Source organism: Pezoporus occidentalis, unplaced genomic scaffold, assembly GCF_034315485.1.
Source record: "Pezoporus occidentalis ecotype Australia unplaced genomic scaffold, CSIRO_AGI_Poc_V1 ctg171, whole genome shotgun sequence".
Classification (NCBI taxonomy): domain Eukaryota; kingdom Metazoa; phylum Chordata; class Aves; order Psittaciformes; family Psittacidae; genus Pezoporus; species Pezoporus occidentalis.
In genome coordinates this window covers 286,013-305,281 of record NW_026913543.1, presented here as the reverse complement: position 1 = coordinate 305,281, position 19,269 = coordinate 286,013, and the positions used below count along the sequence as shown (strand labels likewise).

Here is a 19,269-nt window from a genome sequence, read left to right as displayed (position 1 = left end):
CTGCTGTCCTCAAAATTTTGCTACTATATTAATTCGTATCATAGTTTGTTTTCTTAAGCAAAGAACATAAAACGTGGTGTAATAATAGATCATAAACTTAGATGTGTCACATTTTTGTTCTGATAAAAGGCTATAAAGTCTTAGCCCTAAAAATATCAGTCAATGTCTTATTAGTGGATTTTGATTTAAATCAAATAGTGAAACCAAATGTTTTTGCAGAGTTTAGAATTTATCAGAGCTTAGGGAAGAGAAACCATAAAGTGAATCAGAATTTGTTCCCAGTTCTGCAGTGAATGCCGCATGGTCAGATTCCTGCCAAAACTGAGGAGCTAGCTAATTGACTAACCTACAGAAAACAACTGTATCAAATAGCAATGTAAAGTCCAAATTTTAAGTAGATGCAGACTAAGTCCACTTGGTGCTGGAGTGATTTGAATTTTTAGTACAGAGCATGTTTTACGTGCCTGCTGCTTTATAGCTATAGAAAATAACTCTTCTGTTAACCATCTGGGTACCGTTTAATCAAGCTGGCAATACTAACATACTTAAATCTAAAAGTGAGGAAGCTTTTCTAAAAGGTAAGTGAATTCTGTTCTGCTACCAGCCTTGGCTACTTCTGCACTGAGCCGTTAACAGGCAAGTGTAAAGAGCAGACCACTCAATGCTGGAGCCACTGGCTGTCTTGGGGAGCTGGTTTTAAACAGTAAGAAAAGTAAATGCATCAAAGCAGATGTTTTAGACAATTTCACTTCTTCACAAAGTTATTTTGACTGCTCAGAGACTGTGTCTTATAATGTAGTATTTACCAAGTGACTCTTTTTCTCTTTTAAGCACAAGAGGAAAAAGTTACCTAAGTGTGCTCTGTATTAAAAGCAGAGTTGGAAGAAGATAGTCTAAGAAGAAATAGGTTAAGTCCCTGTGTGAACTCCTAAGGGACAATCCTTGCTTGCAAGCAACTCCAGAAGCCAACTGGCACCAGCTGCTTCACACCTTGCAAAATAGCTCTAATTCTGGAAAATGTAATGGTTACATTAAGAAATTCTCATGTACTAAAAGGTGCTATTCAGCTGTTTGCTAAAACACTGAATATGTCCTGCCTTACATATGGAGTACTTCTGTGAGCTTGGCTTTGTAGTTCAAGTGTTTCCTGTTGCAGTTCTTTGACTTTGTAAGATGGAGTTGGTGGCCTTCTTTAATTGCACTGTAGCATCCAACATCTTGGAGGAGTAAAAAATATTGAGGGGGATTCCTAATGTACAACATCTTTAAATGTTAGACAACAAGTAACCAGAAACTTCTGGCACTTGTGTACAGATGCTCCTTGAGGAGTGACTTTGCATTTAGGGCGATTTCCACAGACAAATGCCCTTTCTTGTCTGTTGAGCCATATCCCTTTATATAGCCATTCATATCTCTAGAGAGTAAAACAAGAGAAGTTTTCTAACAAAGGATGTTGCTTTAACTTTCTGTTGAAAAATTCTTTGGGGAGTGTTATAATGAATGCACCAGAAGAATGTAACACTGGGTTTTATTCCTCTCCAGTGAATACTTGGAAGCACACCAGGCTGAACTGGATTATCTTTCTGGTCGACACAAAGATACAAAAAGGAACTCCAGATTGGTAAGATGCTTTTAAGGTTAAATACTTAAATACTTTAAAAATAAAGCCACAAAAGTAGATGTTCTCTCACACCTGGGGCTTCAGGAACTGACTCTGGATGGACAGAAACGGTGATAAAGACTGGGTTTGATTTTAAGTAGCTGGTGAATGTGTCCTTCATTCTGTTGTGTTCACAACAACCTGGAAGTACCTTCAGCGACAGGGGTAATGAAAAGACAACTCATACATCCAACTTTGCCTTTCCTTTGGGAAATAATAACTAGATTTAAAAAAAAAAAAGGAAAACCCAAAACCTCCCATGTGCCATCACCAATGTCCAGGTCCTTGTTATAGATGGTAGCAAGACTGTCTCATTTAAAGCATCTGCAAAGAGAAACCAACCAACCATGCACAGAAAATGAAACTACTTTTAAAAATGTTGGCATGTCTCCTTGTAGTAAATAATGCATCTTAATTTAGTGTAACTTCAGATAAGCCTTGTGAGTCTCTAAGTCAATATGAAAGTATCGTTAATATGTACAAAATACACGTGCTCTTCTGTTCAGCCTCTGCTATTTTCCTTTCAGGCTTTCTACTATGACCTGGATAAGGTAAGACTATTGAGGATGAGATGAAATGTTGCAAACAGTGAAGAATGGATGATGTGTCTGCTGTGTTACTTAAAGGCATGTTTAAGAAATAACTTTCTCAAGACCCTCTCTTTCCCTTCTTCAAAAGCAAATCCGCTTGGTGGAGAGGTACATCAGAAAACTGGAGTTTCACATAAGCAAGGTAAGGGGGTTTTAGATCTTGCACTGCTACATAAGCAAGCTGTCTAAACAGAAAATATTTTAATTCACCTGAAGGGGCATAGTGCTGGGTCGTCCTGAAAGCTGTAACCACTCTTTTTACAGGAGGAGGGGAGTTTTATTTATTTATTTTCTTGAATGGTTGGATTCAGGCTGAATGTTGAGCACAGCCCAACCTGTGTTTGCCTGTGAAACCAGTTTGTATACCCTGTCGGTTTATTCAGAAAATGCTGCTGCAAGGAGACTTACATGTTCTCCTCCCTCCCCACAAGGGGCCAAATGGGCAGTCCTGTGGAGTGAATGTCTGCTGTCTGCCCTCTGCTTCCAAAGGATTGAAATCTCCTTCCTGACATAGCTGTAGGTGTTTTAATCTGTATTGACAGAATTGGTTTCTTACTGTCCAAGCAATTTTTTTCCCTGAATGAATTGTTAGTCTACTCCTTGTCTTGTAGTCTTGATAGCAGCAGAGCTGATTGTTTCTCAATATCCCATGCTTTTGTGCAGGAATGTCTACAAACTGTAGCACTCTTATCAGTCTGTAAAACGCAGGAGCTGCAACATTGTGCAATGCTGTGATAGTGGGATTTTGTTGTTTGTTTTTTCTTTTGCCAGGAAAGACTGCTGATATTCCTTTCCAAAACTTCCTAAATCTGCCGGGGTAATTCTTGTTCATTCTTCCCCTACCCTCCAAATCTTACAGGTAGAGGAACTCTATGAAGCTTACTGTATCCAGTGCAGACTACGAGATGGCGCTGCGAATATGAAACATGCCTTTTCCTTGTCTCCTTCCACCAAAGCCTCCAGAGAGAGTCTAGTGGAGCTTTACAAGAACTTCCAAGAGTGCACAGAGGTAGGGAATACTATACATGTATAATGAAGACCAGAAAAAGCATACTAGGTCTTAAAGCTGGCTTTCTTTTTAATGGTGCAGGTTAAAAACTTAACCTATAAATGAATTACAGGTATGTAATGTGAACTGAAGCTTGTGAGGTAAATAAATGCCTTACAGGAAAGCTCTTGAATTCTGTGCCTCTCTTTTTTTTTTGCCCCAGTTCAGCTTGGCCTCATGCATTGGCAAAGACGAGTGAAAAATCCTTTGAATTTCTGCTTTAATACTGGGGTCCACTATGACTTCTACTGGAAGTAATGGGATGAAAAATGAATAATGAATAAGCTATGCTATTTTTACAAAACAAGTAGTGGAAGGTAACTGGCAGTGAACTGCTGAAGTAGTCACATTCTTCTGTGGAGCAACATCATAATTTTCTGTCTTAAAAGTAGCATGAATGGACTCTTTATCAGCCTCCCCTAGTGAAGATGTTACTGTGTGTCTAATAAGAAAAGAAGTCATTAAAGAAAATAGCCTTTATGGGAAGGTAGCTACTTTGTGCTGCTTTTCAGTCATAGTGACTGTTCATTCCTCCTTCTAGGACATGTGCTTTATAGAAGGGGCATTGGAGGTCCATTTGGGAGAGTTTCACTTGAAGATGAAAGGTATGTTCATTTTTGTTTCTTTCAAGAATCATCAGTTGATTGGGGGTTTCCTATGTAACAATCTGATCCACTGAGAGTACACTTACTTAATGGCAGTTGCTTCCACTGGCTTTCTGGATGAGACCCTTAATAGAACTTTGGGAAATTAATGTTTGCTTTGGTGCCATAAACCATATCTGCAATGGTATCTATACTTGAGTACAAAATCTGACAAGCTTTCTTTCTTTAACTCAATTAATGTTTGCCCTTCTAAGAGTAGTTTGGGCCAGTGGTGTAGCTTCTGCACAGTTAAGCGCAAGGGGGTGTTAGCCAGGTAGTTGCTTTATTTATTGCAAGCTGAGGCTTTGGGGGACATTGTAAAATGCTACAAGTATTAGAATTTTCCTTCTCTTTTCAGGGTTGGTGGGCTTTGCACGTCTCTGCCCAGGGGACCAGTATGAGGTGCAGTATACAGCAATTCATTTTGTCCTTTATTTTACTGCTGTGAGTTTGCAGTGGAGGAACAGGAGAGCAAAGGTGCAACATGTGTAAGGCAGGCAGGAAGTGGACTGTGATAAAACTGCACTGTTCTGATGAGAAAAGTGCTTTAGCACAGTCACTAGTTACTCTGCTCCCTGAGATTGAAGAGGGAAAGGTATGATTCAAGTCTTAGGGGGTTTAAAAGACTGCAGTGATTGTCTATCAAAGCCAACCTGTCAGGTCTTTGTCTTCAGAGTTGCTCTGGAATCAAATAACAGTTGCTGTCTGTTTCTTGGAAGGTTGCCTTTGGCATGATTTGAATGCGTCCTAGTATCTTACTGGGTTGCCCTTGGCATGATTTGAATGCATCCAAGGATCTTACTCGGTTGCTTTCCTACTTCTAACAGTTCCAAATGAATTCCAGTGTGCATTCTATTTCAGTACCCCTACACTTACTATGCAACATAGCTTTGCAGTTGTTCTAGAATGGGTGGGACATGTCATTTGGTACTGAGTTCAAGTGTTAAAACCTGCAATCTGAATTTCTGCCTCCAGTTCTCTAGCTTTATGAAAGTTCCTAAATGTATAGTGATCAAAGGAATGGTTTCACTTCTGCAGTACTGGCACAATGTGAGGCCTGTGGATTGAAGGGAACATTCTGGAATATGTTGACCCAACATCATTTTCTCTTTGGTTTCTAGGTGTTTGTGCGACTGGGGCGCCAAAAATGGAGGTTGAAAGGCAAGATTGAGACTGATGACAGCCAGACATGGGATGAAGAAGAAAAGATCTTTATACCGAATCTCCATGAGAAGCTTGAAATCAAGGTGTGGTGTATAATGGTTGGATTGGAATCAGTGGGTTAACAGGTCTTCTACCATATAACTGACCCGTTAGGCTGCCAGATATTTGCCAAACCTCTGAAGTAGTTTGCTTTTCCTAGCCAGGTAACAATGGCAGTTAAGCAATGTTCTGCCTACTGAACAGACATCTACTTCTGTTTTTCTTGGCACTTGTAACTGTATTGGTGCATCCGCTTTCCTGTGTTGCGGAGTCTGGTATATGTGGTTGGTTGTGTATGTTTGTTGTGTGTGGTTGTTTTGTTTTTATGTCCTAGATCAATATCTGGGATTTTCTAAGGTGAAGTCTAGACGTGGAGACAAAAAGATGTGTATGTAGATATTATTTATGACCCATGTGGAATATTAACTCCCTGGGGTTCTGTTCTCTATTGAAAGAGAATTGCGTATATGGAAAACATTATTGCATGTGTGTAGGGTTTGACTCTGTAGTTTAAATGTCCCTTTCTCTGGGACAATGCAGATTCTGTTGTTGTATTTTAATCTAGAGATGCTCCGTATCTGCAAAGAACCAACGGCACTTATGCACTGGTACAAACAGTCTGTACTTGGTATCTTTATTTAGGGAAAAAAAAGCATCAGAACTCTAAAGTGCCTTAGAAAAATCATATCCCTAACAGTAAGGGCCCAGTGCTAGTGGCCTGTGATGTGAAGGTGACACATTATGAGTACCCCTTGAGGGAAGTATGTAATTTTCATAGACCCTTGTGCAGCTGCCTTTGGCATTGGTTCTGGTACTTACCTGGCAGGTGGAGTTAATCCTTAAACAGCATTGCCACTGTAGTCTGGCATCTCTTGTGGGCTGGACATTGCAGCGTGACTCCTGTCAACCTAAAAGGAGCTGTGATCGAAGGCTGTGCTGGATCCTATTCTACTAGGAAACAGTGCCAGTGCAGCGTTTCAAGTGTTGGCAGCTCTGTTAAAGCAGCTATTTCAATGTTCCCCTCCAATCTGGCAGCAAAACTGGGTTACATAGGAGAGACTTTTTGGCATCTTGCCCTAACAGCCTTTGGAAATGTACTTATAATGCATTTTTTTTGCTGCCACTGCACAATGAATATCAGGTGAGAGGCTAATTCAGATCCCCGTTTTCCCATAATAGCTGTAAAGCCTTGTATTGCTTTGTGTGACAATGATAGCTTTATTCTTTTTGTCAGCTTATGAAAAGACTTTCTTAAGCTGACTAATGTTCTCCACACCCTCCTGCTCTTTCCACTTTGTACTTAATCATCTTTGCCCAGTACAAATACATAGCAGGCTTAAAATTAAAAAATAAAATTGAGAAGTGCCAAAGAGTGTTCCAAGAGGAGCCTGGCAACATAATTCTGCTCCACCTTAAAGGAGATACAGGCATGGAACTAATTCCTAAGTGGACTTCAGTCGTTTATTCTCAGACTCTGTGCTGAGTGTGATTTATGTGTTTCTGAAACAATTTGATCTGCATTGGAAGCATGTGGAACTAAGCAAGTGTTTGACTGGATTTGTCATTTGTTTTTTTAAGTAGCTGAAGAAGCAAAGTGCCAGCCTGGGGAAAATGCAGGTCTGCAAATGCATTGCTAACACACTCGGAGCCACCTGCAGAGTTGGAGGAGAGAACTGACACAGTTCTGATTTTGGTCCTCAGCTGAGTTTAGGACAACTAGAATCCACTGTGACCTTTCAGACAGTTATGCTTCCAGATCCTTTAGGCAACTGAGCTGACATAGTCTAGTGTAGGTAGGGTAATATACTTCTTTGTAATACAGATTTTTTTGACAGTGTTGTTACAATGTGTAGACAAGCTAGACTGTACTAATAGCGACTGTCTGTATGTATACCTCAGCTAGAATTTCCAAACTTCAGACTTAATTTTTCTTAAAATCAGAGTCCACCAAATTCTCTTGTCAGATGTGCTGCACAGCTCTCTCCCCAGCTTTTCTCTCCTCCTTTGTAGCCATCTACAACATATTCCTTGTGGGGATATTGGCTCTCAACAGTTTAGGAGCCCAAAACTGAGTATTGAGGTTTTAAGTTTGTTGTGGGCCTTGGAGCAGATCTGAGCCTGAAGTGTTCTTCTTTCCATGTACGTGACTGAGGATTGTCTGATAAGATGAAAATGGATGTGTTTGTCCCTGCAGGTGACAGAGCTACGAGGACTGGCCACTATTCTAGTTGGTGTTGTGACGTGTGACAGCATAAACTTCTTTACAACCAAGCCTCAGGCAATCATTGTGGACATAACTGAACTGGGAACCATCAAGCTACAGCTGGAGGTCCTCTGGAAGTAAGTACAGCTTCAGATAAAGCTGGAGCTGAACAGTTGAAATAAATTAAAGGCTCCCAAGTATCTCACTTAGTAGCATTCAACATCATAGTCCTCTTTCTATTTGCAGAGCAGGTGCACTATATAGCAGCCCTGTGCTTCCTCACAGCAACCCCACCTCCTGTGCTTGATCTGTGGCACCAGTCCTTGTGAAGGGGAGGGGGAAAGGGACAGAAGCTGTGTCTATCACCCTTTAGTTCTATGTGTTGATGTTGCTAGAGCCATGGCTAGCCATGTGAATTGATAGTAGGCTTTTACTTAGCTTACCACTTAGCTTCAGAATGAGCATTCAAGTCTAACTCCAAGCAATGTATGTACACCTATAAAACATGAACAGTTATTTTAAAGATGATGAAATAATACTGAAAATAGCAGCTTCTATGCACAATGAAAAAATATGTACTTGCAATTTTAGGACAATCACTAGTACCAGGCCACAGTTTGTCAAAAATGAAGCTTTCCCAAAGACTTAGTACCTTTATATTTGCACTGTGATTATTACAGTTATCAATATAAGGTCTGTTTGTGCACTGCAGGGAAGCTTGGTTACAAATGCACTTTTAAAATAGCTGAGGATTTTCATGGTCCCTGTGATTTGTCAAATTGTTTTATAATTTGAACCTGTAAGTCAATTTGTGTAGTGGATTATTGAAGTTATTAAAAGCAAATTCTGACTTTTGTGGGTGCTGCACTGGAACTTCTTCCTCAGTCTCTGCACACCACCATGGATTTTTGAGGTAGTGCTGTTATTTCTGCTTTATGGCACTGTCAGTCCATACTGTGAGTCTTGTCTGCAACAAGTCAAAACTTCTTAACCTGTTTTCCATTTACTCGTTTGGGTTAAATTTGGCCATCTTAGTGATGTGCCCAGTGAAACAGCAGGCGCTCTACACTTGTACATGGCTTAATGCGGCCCTCAGTTCTTCCCAATTCAACATGGCAAAGAAACATTTGCACGCACCTGTGTGATAAGGACGTTCTTAAAAGGCCACTTTGTGATGACTTGTGGATCTAGACTTGTAGATCCAGGAGAAGCAGAAACCTAACAGTGTTCAAATGAGCAAGGGCATGGAGCTGTGCCTTGCAGGCCAGATGCTTCCATGGCTCAGCCTTATACAGCTGTTGAGTCTTTCTTGGTTTTTAAGAATTGCCAAAAAATAACAAAGCTTGTGTATGCTGAATGTGTGATCTGCCAAATATGCCCAAAGAGATCTTTTGGTTAGAGAAAAGTTTTCCTGCCCTCAGGGTAATGACCAAATTATTTTATAATCAGACTTGGTTTTTAATACCTGTTTTTGTTTTTCATTACCTTTGGAAGCGTCGTTTGACTTAACCCTTATCACAGTCTTTTACAGCCACCACCATGAGAATGCCACAAGTTTTCTGTTGCAATTGCTGTTCAGGTGCTTTGAGGTTGCATTTCTGGGGTTGGGGGAAGAAAAGCTTTGTTGATCAACAGACTGTTTTTTGAAGGTCTTTTGTGCGTGCTGTGGTTCTTGAAATTTACTATTGATTTGTACTTGCAGTTGGGCTGAAAAATGAGTCTTGGCAGCAGCATCTGGAAATTACTTTCAAACATACTCATGGTTCTGAGTTGATGAGAAACTTGCACAACAAAGTTTTGCCTGCACCCATTGTTTACAGCACCTTTTCCTCCTGAGATCTAACACTGGGCATCAGTATATGTTTTGGTGAGGTGCTGCAGCTGCTCTGAGACTTTTGAGGCTTCTGTTTCTTATTTGAGAAGCTGAGCCACTAATTAGTTGGGTAACAAAACCTCATTCCAGAAGCTTGCTGTGATCTTGCATTATATTCCCTATGAAACTTCCTCTTACTCATGCCAAGTTATGCATGTATTCCCCCTTGAATCTGAAAGCAGAGGTATTCATGGCAGAGTTATTGCAAACTGTAGGGAGTGGGGATGGTGCAAGTTGCATTATGTTTAGGATTTTTTTAAGTAAAAGTAGCTCTTAAAATGACAGCCCTTTTAGGTGAAAGCCAATTAAAGTATTATGTTGTTTTGACATTTGTATGTCTTAGTATTGGGGAAGGAAGGAGAGAAGAGGGGCATAAGAGGATTTACAGGCTGTCATACTTCCCCAGCAAAGTCTGATGCCTTTATTTGTCATCATTCGCCCTTCAACAAGCACACACCACCAAAGCTTGTCTTGGCTTTAATCTAGATGTGAAGTGATCAAAAGCTCTATGTACCTTTTCAGAGCAGAAAGGACTGCAGACAGAACCCTCTCCTTGCAGAGGCACTCTTGTAAAGGAAGTCCCTTTTTCCCTGATTTCAAGCCGAACATAAGCTTCACCTGTGCAGTGAAGAAGAAATCCTTTATTGAGCAGGGTTTAAAATCTGGTTTTGCCCTAATATGGGAAGTGCTATACTGAGAGATGGCGCGTTCAGAGTAGAGTCTGGAAGAATTGCTTTTACTCTCTTCTTGTTAACCCACACAAATAGCATCTAACAGATCAGTTCACTTCATCTGCTTTTGCTGAGTCTGTTTGACTTTCCTCACTGTCAGTATCTTGCATAAATAGTTATGCACAGAAATTGTTCTTGCAGAAGGCACTATTTGAGGAAAAACCCCTTCCTATTCTGGGATATTGCAGTTTCTCAGATAATGGCTTGAATCTCCAAAACAAATTCTATTTGTAACTAAATGTATATTTTTTAGAAAACTACAGTTCCAATTCTGTTGCCCCTTGGTTGCTGGAGTAGCTCACAGCTTAGAGCACAGCTTTTGCTCAGTGAGATGGGCAATTCTGTGGCATTTGGGACAACCATCACTCAGCTTTAGAGCTGTCAACAGCAGAGCTGGGAACAGGGTTAGTGGTGACACGTTTTCTTTTGGGGTTAATCCCCACTTGGAATGTTTCAGTGTATGAGAACTCTGTGTCTCTGCTGTGTTTAAGTTTGGTGAAATGCACTGGTATCCTACCAAGTGGGTTCTCCAGAGCAGCTCTGTGCAGAACTGGCAGGCTCCTCTTTGACAGCCTGTTTGCTGAAGTTGCTTACAGAGAGGAGAAGTTGTGTGGTGATAACTCATGGTGTTTGTATTTTTCAAAGGCAGAGCACTCAACAGCTGCTTTTTTCTTTGGTTTAAGAATAACTAAACAAATCCAGCTGATACGCCCAAACTTCCCCAAGAGGCAAGCTTTCAATCTAGACCTGCTTTGTGAGAAATCCAAGTGTGGATCAGTCTTCCACTTCTAAATGTATATTTTCTTTAAATAGACCACTAGTCTTCTGGGCTCTAACAAAAGTTCCTTCAGCTCCTTTATAGATTATGCCGTGAATGACCTTGGGCCTGTTGCAGAATGGCTTTCTTGGCCAGTTTGGCAGAAGACTTTGGTTTTTTTGCCAACCTAAATAGCAGTCTGAATTCTGTGTCTCATATGGAGGACAAAGAGAAAGCCTGTATTCTCTTTACAGAACTTCAGTTAGCACCCTGTCCTGGGATCTAAGGGTGCCAGCCAGCCAGAACCACTCTTGTGCTTTCTGCCTGCTTTGAGCATGTGCTGGCCTGGCTCACAGGCCTTTGCGGAGGAAAAAACCTTAAGGGGGAATAAGAAAGGAAAGTCTGTTTTTTCTGGATACAAATCTACTGACAGTTTTGCTCTTACAGATGAAAACTTACGTGACTGGGTAGTTACTCCTGCAGGTATCTTTAGCCATTAGTCCACATCTGTGCTTCTGATGGAAACGTGCTTTCTGGTGGGAGTGATGTTTCATAGCGTAGTCTTGTGTTCAGCTGTACTGACCTTGAAGCTGGTGCTTATTATGCATTAGGGGTAGGTGAAACCTAACAATAATCACACTGTTTAAGTTGTGTGGGTATTTTCACTGGTGTTCACTAGGAAAAAAGAAATCTCATGATTAACAGCGAGTTCAGTCCAGTTGACCAGAATTGGTGGTGCTTTGATTTAATGCAAGTGTGGATTCACAGGCTTAATAGTGGGATTCAGAGAGGTCTATTCAGAGTCCTTCTGGACGGTGGTGTTTAATACATGGAGGGACTGGACAGAAGGGGAGTGATTAGGACACAGTCTTGGCAGTGAGAGAAAGGAAGGTAAGCCCTGTGGGGCTGAGGACTGAATTGGGTTCAGCTCTGATATGCTCTGTCTGATTACTTACATTCTGAGAACATCACCCAATGGAAAAATGCAGCAGGGTCAGGGAACTGACAGAAGTCTCAAGTATTTAATCACTCCACAGCCTTGGCGGTTGTCACAAAACAGCATCTCGCTGGGAATCCATGCTCAGTGCTGGCAGGTCTGAGGTACCTCAGATGTGTGTGGATGCAAAGCTTCTGATGTCATGGTTGGTTTAATCTAGGAAACAGGAGCTCTAATGAGTTGTAAACCCCTTCAGGGTCAGGATGGGGCTGTGTGTTTTGGTCCTGAACACTAAAGTCCTGCAACAGTGCTAGGGTAAGCTAAGGGAAAGTTCTGTGCTACTTCAGATTGCCTGGATGGCATTGTAGTGTCATGCATTTAATGCCAGCATTGTAATTAGTCATAACCAAAGGCCAGCATGTTTGGCAATATAGAAATAGAATTGGGGCAACGAAGATGATCAGACATGGGGCCACTTTCACTTTTTAATAGAATTTCTCAGTGTTGGAAAGGTGTTGATGGATAACACTGTACAGGCATAGCGATGTTCACTGTGGGGAATGTGGAAAGTAAATGGTTAGCCACTGTTTCTCTCAGTACAGCCACAAAAGACCCCCATGGCAAAGTACTTGTCCCACAATTTCAAGTGAAATAAATAGTGAAGTTTTTGCAGACTTGACTTCTGCAGAGGTTTTTGTGTCAATGATTTCAGGAAGTGACCAGACAAACTAAGGAAGAGCGGGTGACAGCTAAAGGCAATAGTCTGCTTGTGAAGTCTGCTGCATGACAGATCTGAACTATGGATTGCCTCAGATTTGAGTGTGTGTCTGGGGAAAACCTACTAGATTTGACTTATTTCCTGTGCTTTTCCCCTGAAAATCCCCTACTGGCTTCTGTCAATGTCAGTGTGCTGGGAGAGATGGATTCACAGCTCTGCCCCAGTATGGTGTTCTGTTTGCTGCACAAATGTGGAACAAGACAATGTATCATGCCCAAAGAGCTTACAACCAGGGGAGAACAGATGCTTTAGACCAGATTTCATTCTTTCCTTCACCCATTGCTTTGCTCTCTCACCTTGTAATCTTGCAGTAACAGGGAGCATGTGCTTGGCTGGAGGCAGCTCAATAGTGGTATTTTGCCAGTGGGTTTCAGTAATTGTCAAAAGGGCAAAAGAGATTTAGCTTGTCATTCCTGCCCCTTTCCTCCAAAGTGTCATTTTGCATTGCTATAGTAAAAGCTGAAGATGAAAAATCTGAGGAATGGACCCCTGTGACTCTTCTTAAGAAATGCCATGGATGGGATTCATAATTTTCTTCCATCAGTAAACATAGGAGGCTTTGCCTAAAAGGCTCTCGCTGTCAGAAACCTGATTTATGTTCTGCATGGTGAGCCAATGCAGATGGTGGTTGATGTAACTCCATGGAACCGGCCTGCTTGATGAACCCCAGCTTGGTGACAGCATTCATGTAGACAATTAACCTGCATTAGGTAAGCTCACAGAGCGATGCCTCCATGCTGAGGAAGACACTGCAGGATGCTGCTGAGAATTGTCCCTGTGCAACAGGAGAAGCTGGAGAGAACTGGAGCTCTGCTTTTCAGCTCTTGCTGGAGAGCAGAAGTTCCACTCCATGTAATTGATTAGTCCTTGTGATTGTTTGGATCTTTTCAGACTTGTAGTGGTTCCGTGCTGTACAGCTGAATGCAGCTGACTTTATCTTACTCTTTGCTCGTTACATTCATATCTGTGGGATTACACATTTGTTATAAACCATTAACTTGTTTTCCTAAATGGAAAACCAAACTCAGTCCTCATGCCGCAGGGCATATCGGTGGGGAACAAAAGTAACATGTAATACACCCCACCCCCCCCCAAACTTGCTTTAAGTAACTTAAAATATGCTCTCCTTCTCCTGGTTAGCTGAGTTGAATTTTGGGAGGCAGTTTGTCCAAGTTTCCTTAGACTCTTTGCAGAGGAGTTGGGAAATTAATGGCTGTGATGTAGTAGGTAAGTGGGAAGTCTTTAGAGTGGGACTTGTCAAGCTCTTCTAGACCATAGCTGGTATCCTCTGGGAACTGGACTTGTCCATGACTGTATGAACCACACAACTTGCCATATCCCAGCGCACAGGTTTCCTCTGCCAGCCAAAGGAGTTGTTTATTCATATTTGAAGGATAATGAAGGTGGAGGTTTTTAGTAGCTTTTTCAGGTGCTATGTGCTCTGCAGGGGGGAAATTTATGGCAGTTTTCCTTTCTTACATGTGTTATAATTCCTGCCTATGTCGGATGTGGTATACATCTCGCTGCTTGTCCAGTGGCTGCTGGCAAGCAGCTGATGCTGTACTTGCCAGCACTGTGTAGGACATGGCAGGGGGACAGAGAGTGCTTCAGATTTATGCCCTGTTGGACTCCTATTCCCAAGACTGTGGCACATGTCTCTGTCTAAAGGGTGTTGAGAATTCCGTGTAAAACACAGAATCGTTTTGCCTACCTCTTTCTCTGGTACAATCAAAAGTATTGGTCAGAGAGGCAGTTTTGCTTTCCTTTTATTCCCCGTGTTGTTTAGTAAATGTCACAGTTCAATCCTAACGGCTATTCCTGCTGCTAAATGTTTCTGTGCTTTCCGGACTTACTGACACTTGGGTCTTTGTGTCTCTTTCTACAGCCCCTTTGACACAGAAAACCTGTTCTTGTCACCTGGAACCACTGCCAAGTTTTCTGTGAGTAGCAGGAAAAGCTCATTATACAACTGGACCCCACCAAATACTCCCAGCTTCAGAGAGAAATACTACCTGGTGAGTATGCCGAGGAGAGCAGAATGCAAAGCACAGACCTAAGACTTGACTCATTCATTTGAGAGGGGTTTGGTTTAATGGTTGTTTTACATGACCCTTTTAAATCTGCCATATATCTCAAGTGCTAATAACATCACTGATATGTTCACCTAACCATCAAGCCTTCTTTTGTCCAATCTACACTCGCCTGGCTGCCTTGTGCAGAAGAGCCCTGTGGTTTTGATCAGTTGGGTGTGTACATTTCCAAGAACAGGAACCCACAGTTCTCTTAGTTCTCTATCTTCGGTGGTATCTCATGCTTTTCAATTGTCTCTATGCTCACTGTTGAATCTGTTTGCCGCAGTCTGTTTTGCAACAAAGGCAGAGCCAAGCGGATGGAAGTGATGCTCAGCCTCCCAGCATACTGAGCTATTTGGCTGCCTGTGATTTCGATGTGCATAGGAGGAGCAAGCCTTGCACCCCGGCAGAGACAAGCGAGGCAGACTCGTTCAGCTCTGAGGATCAGAAAGGGACGGAATCCAGAACTGCAACTCCAGCTCTAGACCACAGGACGTTGCCATTGGTGATGATCCAAGAGACTTGTGCAGAAGAGCGGCAGCATCCTCTTCCAGATCACACAACTCTGGATATCCTGAAGAAGACGCCGTGTGTGGATGGATTTCCAAGTAACCCACCGAGTTTTCGGAGTCGTCACAAAGGTGGAGATTCTTTCCACCAGACCAGAACCCACCGTCTGACAGAGCATGAAGACTTCAGCCAGAAAAGCTTGACTACTGCAAATGACCTAAAGCTAGACGGACATACAAAGTCAATTGATAAGACTCTCCAAGAAGTGTTGAATTTGCTGAAATCACACGATGTGGTGCAAGCCCAGCTGGAGAAATTGGAATACCAGGTCTCATCCCTGAGGGATAAATTAAAGGTATGTTGGAGTTTTACTGTTGGTAGATGGTGTAGCTCCCACTGGTAGTCTTAAAACTGCAGAGGTTCCATGACTGCAGTGGATTTGAGTTGATGTAGCAGTAGCAGTGTTCCCAGAAAGTAAGTTTGGCCACCAGAGGTCAGGCACTACTCGGAAAAGACAGCCCTGAGAGCTGACTACAGCGGAGCCCGATGTTGCACAGTCCCTCTCAAGAGACAGCCCTCGGGTGCTGTGTGCAGGTCAGTAACTGTGAAAAAGAAATTAGGATGTTGCCTGCAGTCAAAGTGGAAGCAAGCATGGGCTCAGCAGGGTGTGAACAGTGTGTGCCACAGCCTCTGCATTTTGTCTGCTTCCGAGTTTTGTTAATGTTTTCAGATTTAGTGTACCCGGAGATGACTGCATCAGTTCAAACCAAACATTTCTCCAGGGTCCCCCAGGTTTTGCAGGCAGCTCAGACTGTCTGACAAGTTGTATGATGCTGAAAACATTTCTTTCTTTGGAGTAAAGGTCTTGGAGAAGAGCTTTCTGCAAGCAGTGGGTTATTCTGCAAACCTGGGAGCACTGTATGTGGGATACAGACACTGTAAGGCTTCCTCTGAGGTCTGGAATAATAAATGGTGTTAGCCAGTGCTCTCACAGCAGCCTTTCCAAGGGGAAGAAAGTTACTGGCCCCATGAAGTCCATTATTGATATCAGAGTTCTTGGTTACTACTGGAATGTAACAGACCCCTAAGATAGTTACTTCAAGATCTAAAACAGGGAGTAAAGGAAAGTGGCACAAGATGCAGAGGAAATCAGCTCTTATGTCAACCTGAACAGGCAGGGAAATCCAGAGAGGAATACAGACAGGTCAAAATACAGAAGCACATATTGAATCCAATTAGAACACTATTTTTGGATCAGTCTGGAGCAGGAGGTAACTTTCCTGGTGTGGCAGGAATGAAATCAGAAAAGCAAATTGATTTGTTATTAAGAGTGACTGGAAAAACTGCCAAGAACTCATGCAGAATGGCTTGATAACTACAAATAACAGCATCTTTCCTCCCATTCCATCACAGCTAAAGCCACTTCATCACAAACACTCATCTATGGAAAGCTTAATGGTGGAGACAGTACTGGAAAGTTTTGACTTTTTAAACGCTGACTGCAGCGCTGATGAGCTCTCGTTGTTCGGAAGCGTACGGACAGCCAGTATCAGGTATGCGTCTGCAGCACTTCCTTATGGGGGGTAAGGAGGGCTGATCCTGGGAATGCCTCCTAATACACTGTGCTTGCCTTGCACAGTTGTGTAACAGCTGTGCAGAGCTGCAGCTCTGGGCAGAAACCAATTGCTGTGAATACTCCAAGATTCAGAATAGCCCACAGAGTGTGATGGAAGTGCCTAATGTGTAGACCTGCTAGAAAGAGACTGCAGCAAACAGGCTGATCAGGATGATACTAGACAGCGCTACCCTATCTATGAGTAACTTACAGAGCTCTTCTACTTGTTGCTTCATTTGAATTCAGTTTTGCAGGTTGTGCACTGAAATGGAACATTCCAGAGCTATGAGCCTGATCCTGGGAGACTTATTACATTCTCACTATCAGCGAGTTGGGAGGCACCACAGGATTTGTCTGTGTGCTGCTTCTGCACCTCACCTGCTGCAGATGAGCCAGCAACTCAGTTCATGCTATCTGGAAACATCTTTTACCAGTATTGGTTCTCCAGAATGGGATTTTGTGGGATCAACTGATCCAGCATTACTGCACTGGAAAAAGTTAAAGTCCTCATATTTTTAAGAAGTGTTATCAATGCAATAAAAAAAAGTCTGAGATCTGTTAAATGCCACAGGGTTTGTACTTCTGCAGCTTGCTTGCAGGCTGCTGCTGAGACTGTGCATCTTTAGCTTATTTAGCTATAAGAGTCTTAACTCTCTCTTCTCTTTTCTTTCCTCAACAGCACATACAATGACAACACACTGCAGTCCCTGAGCTGTGACATGAGAACAGAAACAAGAGATGTAACTACAGGTGATGACAACTTAGACACACTATTGGTAACTCATCTGAAGCTGTGCAAAGGCCTTTTGCAGGTGAGGAAGAGCCTGTGGTTTTGATTCCAGTTACAAAAATGAATACGTAGCTGGCTCCTTTATAAAACAAGGCTCAGAATAGAAATTGAGTCCAGAAATGCAGTGTGCATGCTCAGAACAAAACTGCTGCTTTATTTCAGCCTCTGGGTTTTGCTGAAGCTCTAGGTAATACCTTTGTGTCCCAAGCAGGCTGCTAATGCAGTAGGGCAGATTTGAGTTGAATTGTGTATTGAGTACAGGGGATCAATTTCTTAATGAATGAAAACTGCTACTTCTAGAATGAAACTGGCAGCATGTAGGCAAGAAAGAACTCCTGCCTCCCCTCGAGACCTCATTCCTCAATTAATTTCAGTTACAGTGCTCAAGCACATTATCGTCCTCAAAGTATTACCTCTGATGAGGATGGGCAGCAGAGGACAGTGTAACAATTAGTATTGATCTGCTCTGCAGTTGTCAATGGACAGGGTGGAGGAGGATCAAGTGCCAGCCAGCCTGTGCCAGCACACTGTGATTCACTCATCCTATTCTGCTGAGCAGCTCTGCACTCAGGACTCATCCGTCCCATGATGGGCAAAGAGGCCTTTTGAGAGCAGCTGTGTGTTTTCTCATAGATTACAGGAGATTGATTCCAAGAACAAACCCTCATTCATCTTGTGCTCGATGCTGCCTTTGTTCCAGCTGCTAAGATAAGCATGTTGTGTTTCAGAAACTGAGCTCACCCACTGTAGCCCAGGTTGTCCAGAAGAGCATCCTGGAAGAAGTGTCGGAGCAGACACGGGTCCTTGGTGATGTCTTGGATATGTCTGTTGAAGAAAGTGAGTAACTGCATTGTTCCAAGGCATGCCTGAGGTGTGAGAGGGGCAGGTGACTCTGCTGAAGCTTCTCCAGACACATCAGGTTTCATCTTGAATGTCTTACACATTCACATAATTAAACCAGCTCTTAAGCTTGGATTCTCAGGGAAAACGGGGCTCCTTGTTTGCTTGTTTTTCCTCTGCAAGGAAGGAAAGGATTTCAGGAACTTTGTCTCAGACCTAGTAGCTGAACTGGTTTGTCTTAAAAACAGGGATGTTATGGATGACGGAGTTTGCAGTCGAAGAACATTGTAACAGCCTTAATAAAATCCTCTTTTATGGCTCTGCTTACTGCATAAAAGCAAACAGCCCAAATGTGCAAGGAAAGTTTGGTGTGCAGTTTTTCCCATCTTGGGCCTTCCCACTACTCAATCACTTCCACTGACTGCTGAAGGTGACAAAATGATAACAGCCCAGTGGGAGACTGAACACTTTTGGTCTCATCTTGGTAAATAGAGTGGCAGGAATACAGGTTTTAATTGGAAGCATTTGCTGACACATTTTATGCTGAAGGATGTGAGAATAAACCCTTCCCTGGAGCAAAGCTCTGAAAGGCCTGTGGTACAGCATGATGAGGAGAGTGTAGGAGTTTTAAATGCAGAACACAAAGGTAAGAGTGGGAAAGGGTTTAAATAATAGCAAGGAGCCACAAGGTATTGCTTGAAGTGCTCTTCTTCCTTTGAAGGAAAGCCTGCCTCAGCCTCTGCACTGAGGTTCAGAGTTCTCCCCTTGTGAAGGTAGATAAGACAGGATCTCTAAAGTGCTTGGATATGGCACAGCTCTGGTTGATAGAAATGGAAACAGTTCAACTCACAAAGCACTTCTGAAACTTGACTTGGATAAAATGAATGAACACAAGGCAGAGGAGCTGCTGTGTGTCTCATTCAGGTCTTGTAATGACAGCTTAGGAGCTCAGCCCAAGCCTGGTGAAATCAGTGCTTGCAGATGTTAAAATACTGGCAGCAAATCTCCGGCTTTGAAC

At 42.5% G+C, this 19,269-nt stretch overlaps 1 protein-coding gene across 9 annotated transcripts in view; it reads left to right on the top strand.

The window, feature by feature from the left end:
- The window catches only part of RIPOR3 (RIPOR family member 3), a 53,276-nt gene that overhangs the window by 27,698 nt on the left and 6,309 nt on the right, over positions 1 to 19,269 (top strand). For all 9 annotated transcript variants that reach the window (XM_062613915.1, XM_062613918.1, XM_062613920.1 and 6 more), the window contains 13 exons: positions 1,543 to 1,621; positions 2,188 to 2,211; positions 2,339 to 2,392; positions 3,110 to 3,259; positions 3,840 to 3,903; positions 4,301 to 4,344; positions 5,064 to 5,189; positions 7,340 to 7,485; positions 14,310 to 14,439; positions 14,783 to 15,361; positions 16,420 to 16,559; positions 17,301 to 17,433; positions 18,140 to 18,248. In XM_062613915.1, coding sequence (XP_062469899.1) covers positions 1,543 to 1,621; positions 2,188 to 2,211; positions 2,339 to 2,392; positions 3,110 to 3,259; positions 3,840 to 3,903; positions 4,301 to 4,344; positions 5,064 to 5,189; positions 7,340 to 7,485; positions 14,310 to 14,439; positions 14,783 to 15,361; positions 16,420 to 16,559; positions 17,301 to 17,433; positions 18,140 to 18,248 — 1,778 coding nt within the window. The remainder of the gene's footprint in view (positions 1 to 1,542; positions 1,622 to 2,187; positions 2,212 to 2,338; positions 2,393 to 3,109; positions 3,260 to 3,839; positions 3,904 to 4,300; positions 4,345 to 5,063; positions 5,190 to 7,339; positions 7,486 to 14,309; positions 14,440 to 14,782; positions 15,362 to 16,419; positions 16,560 to 17,300; positions 17,434 to 18,139; positions 18,249 to 19,269) is intronic.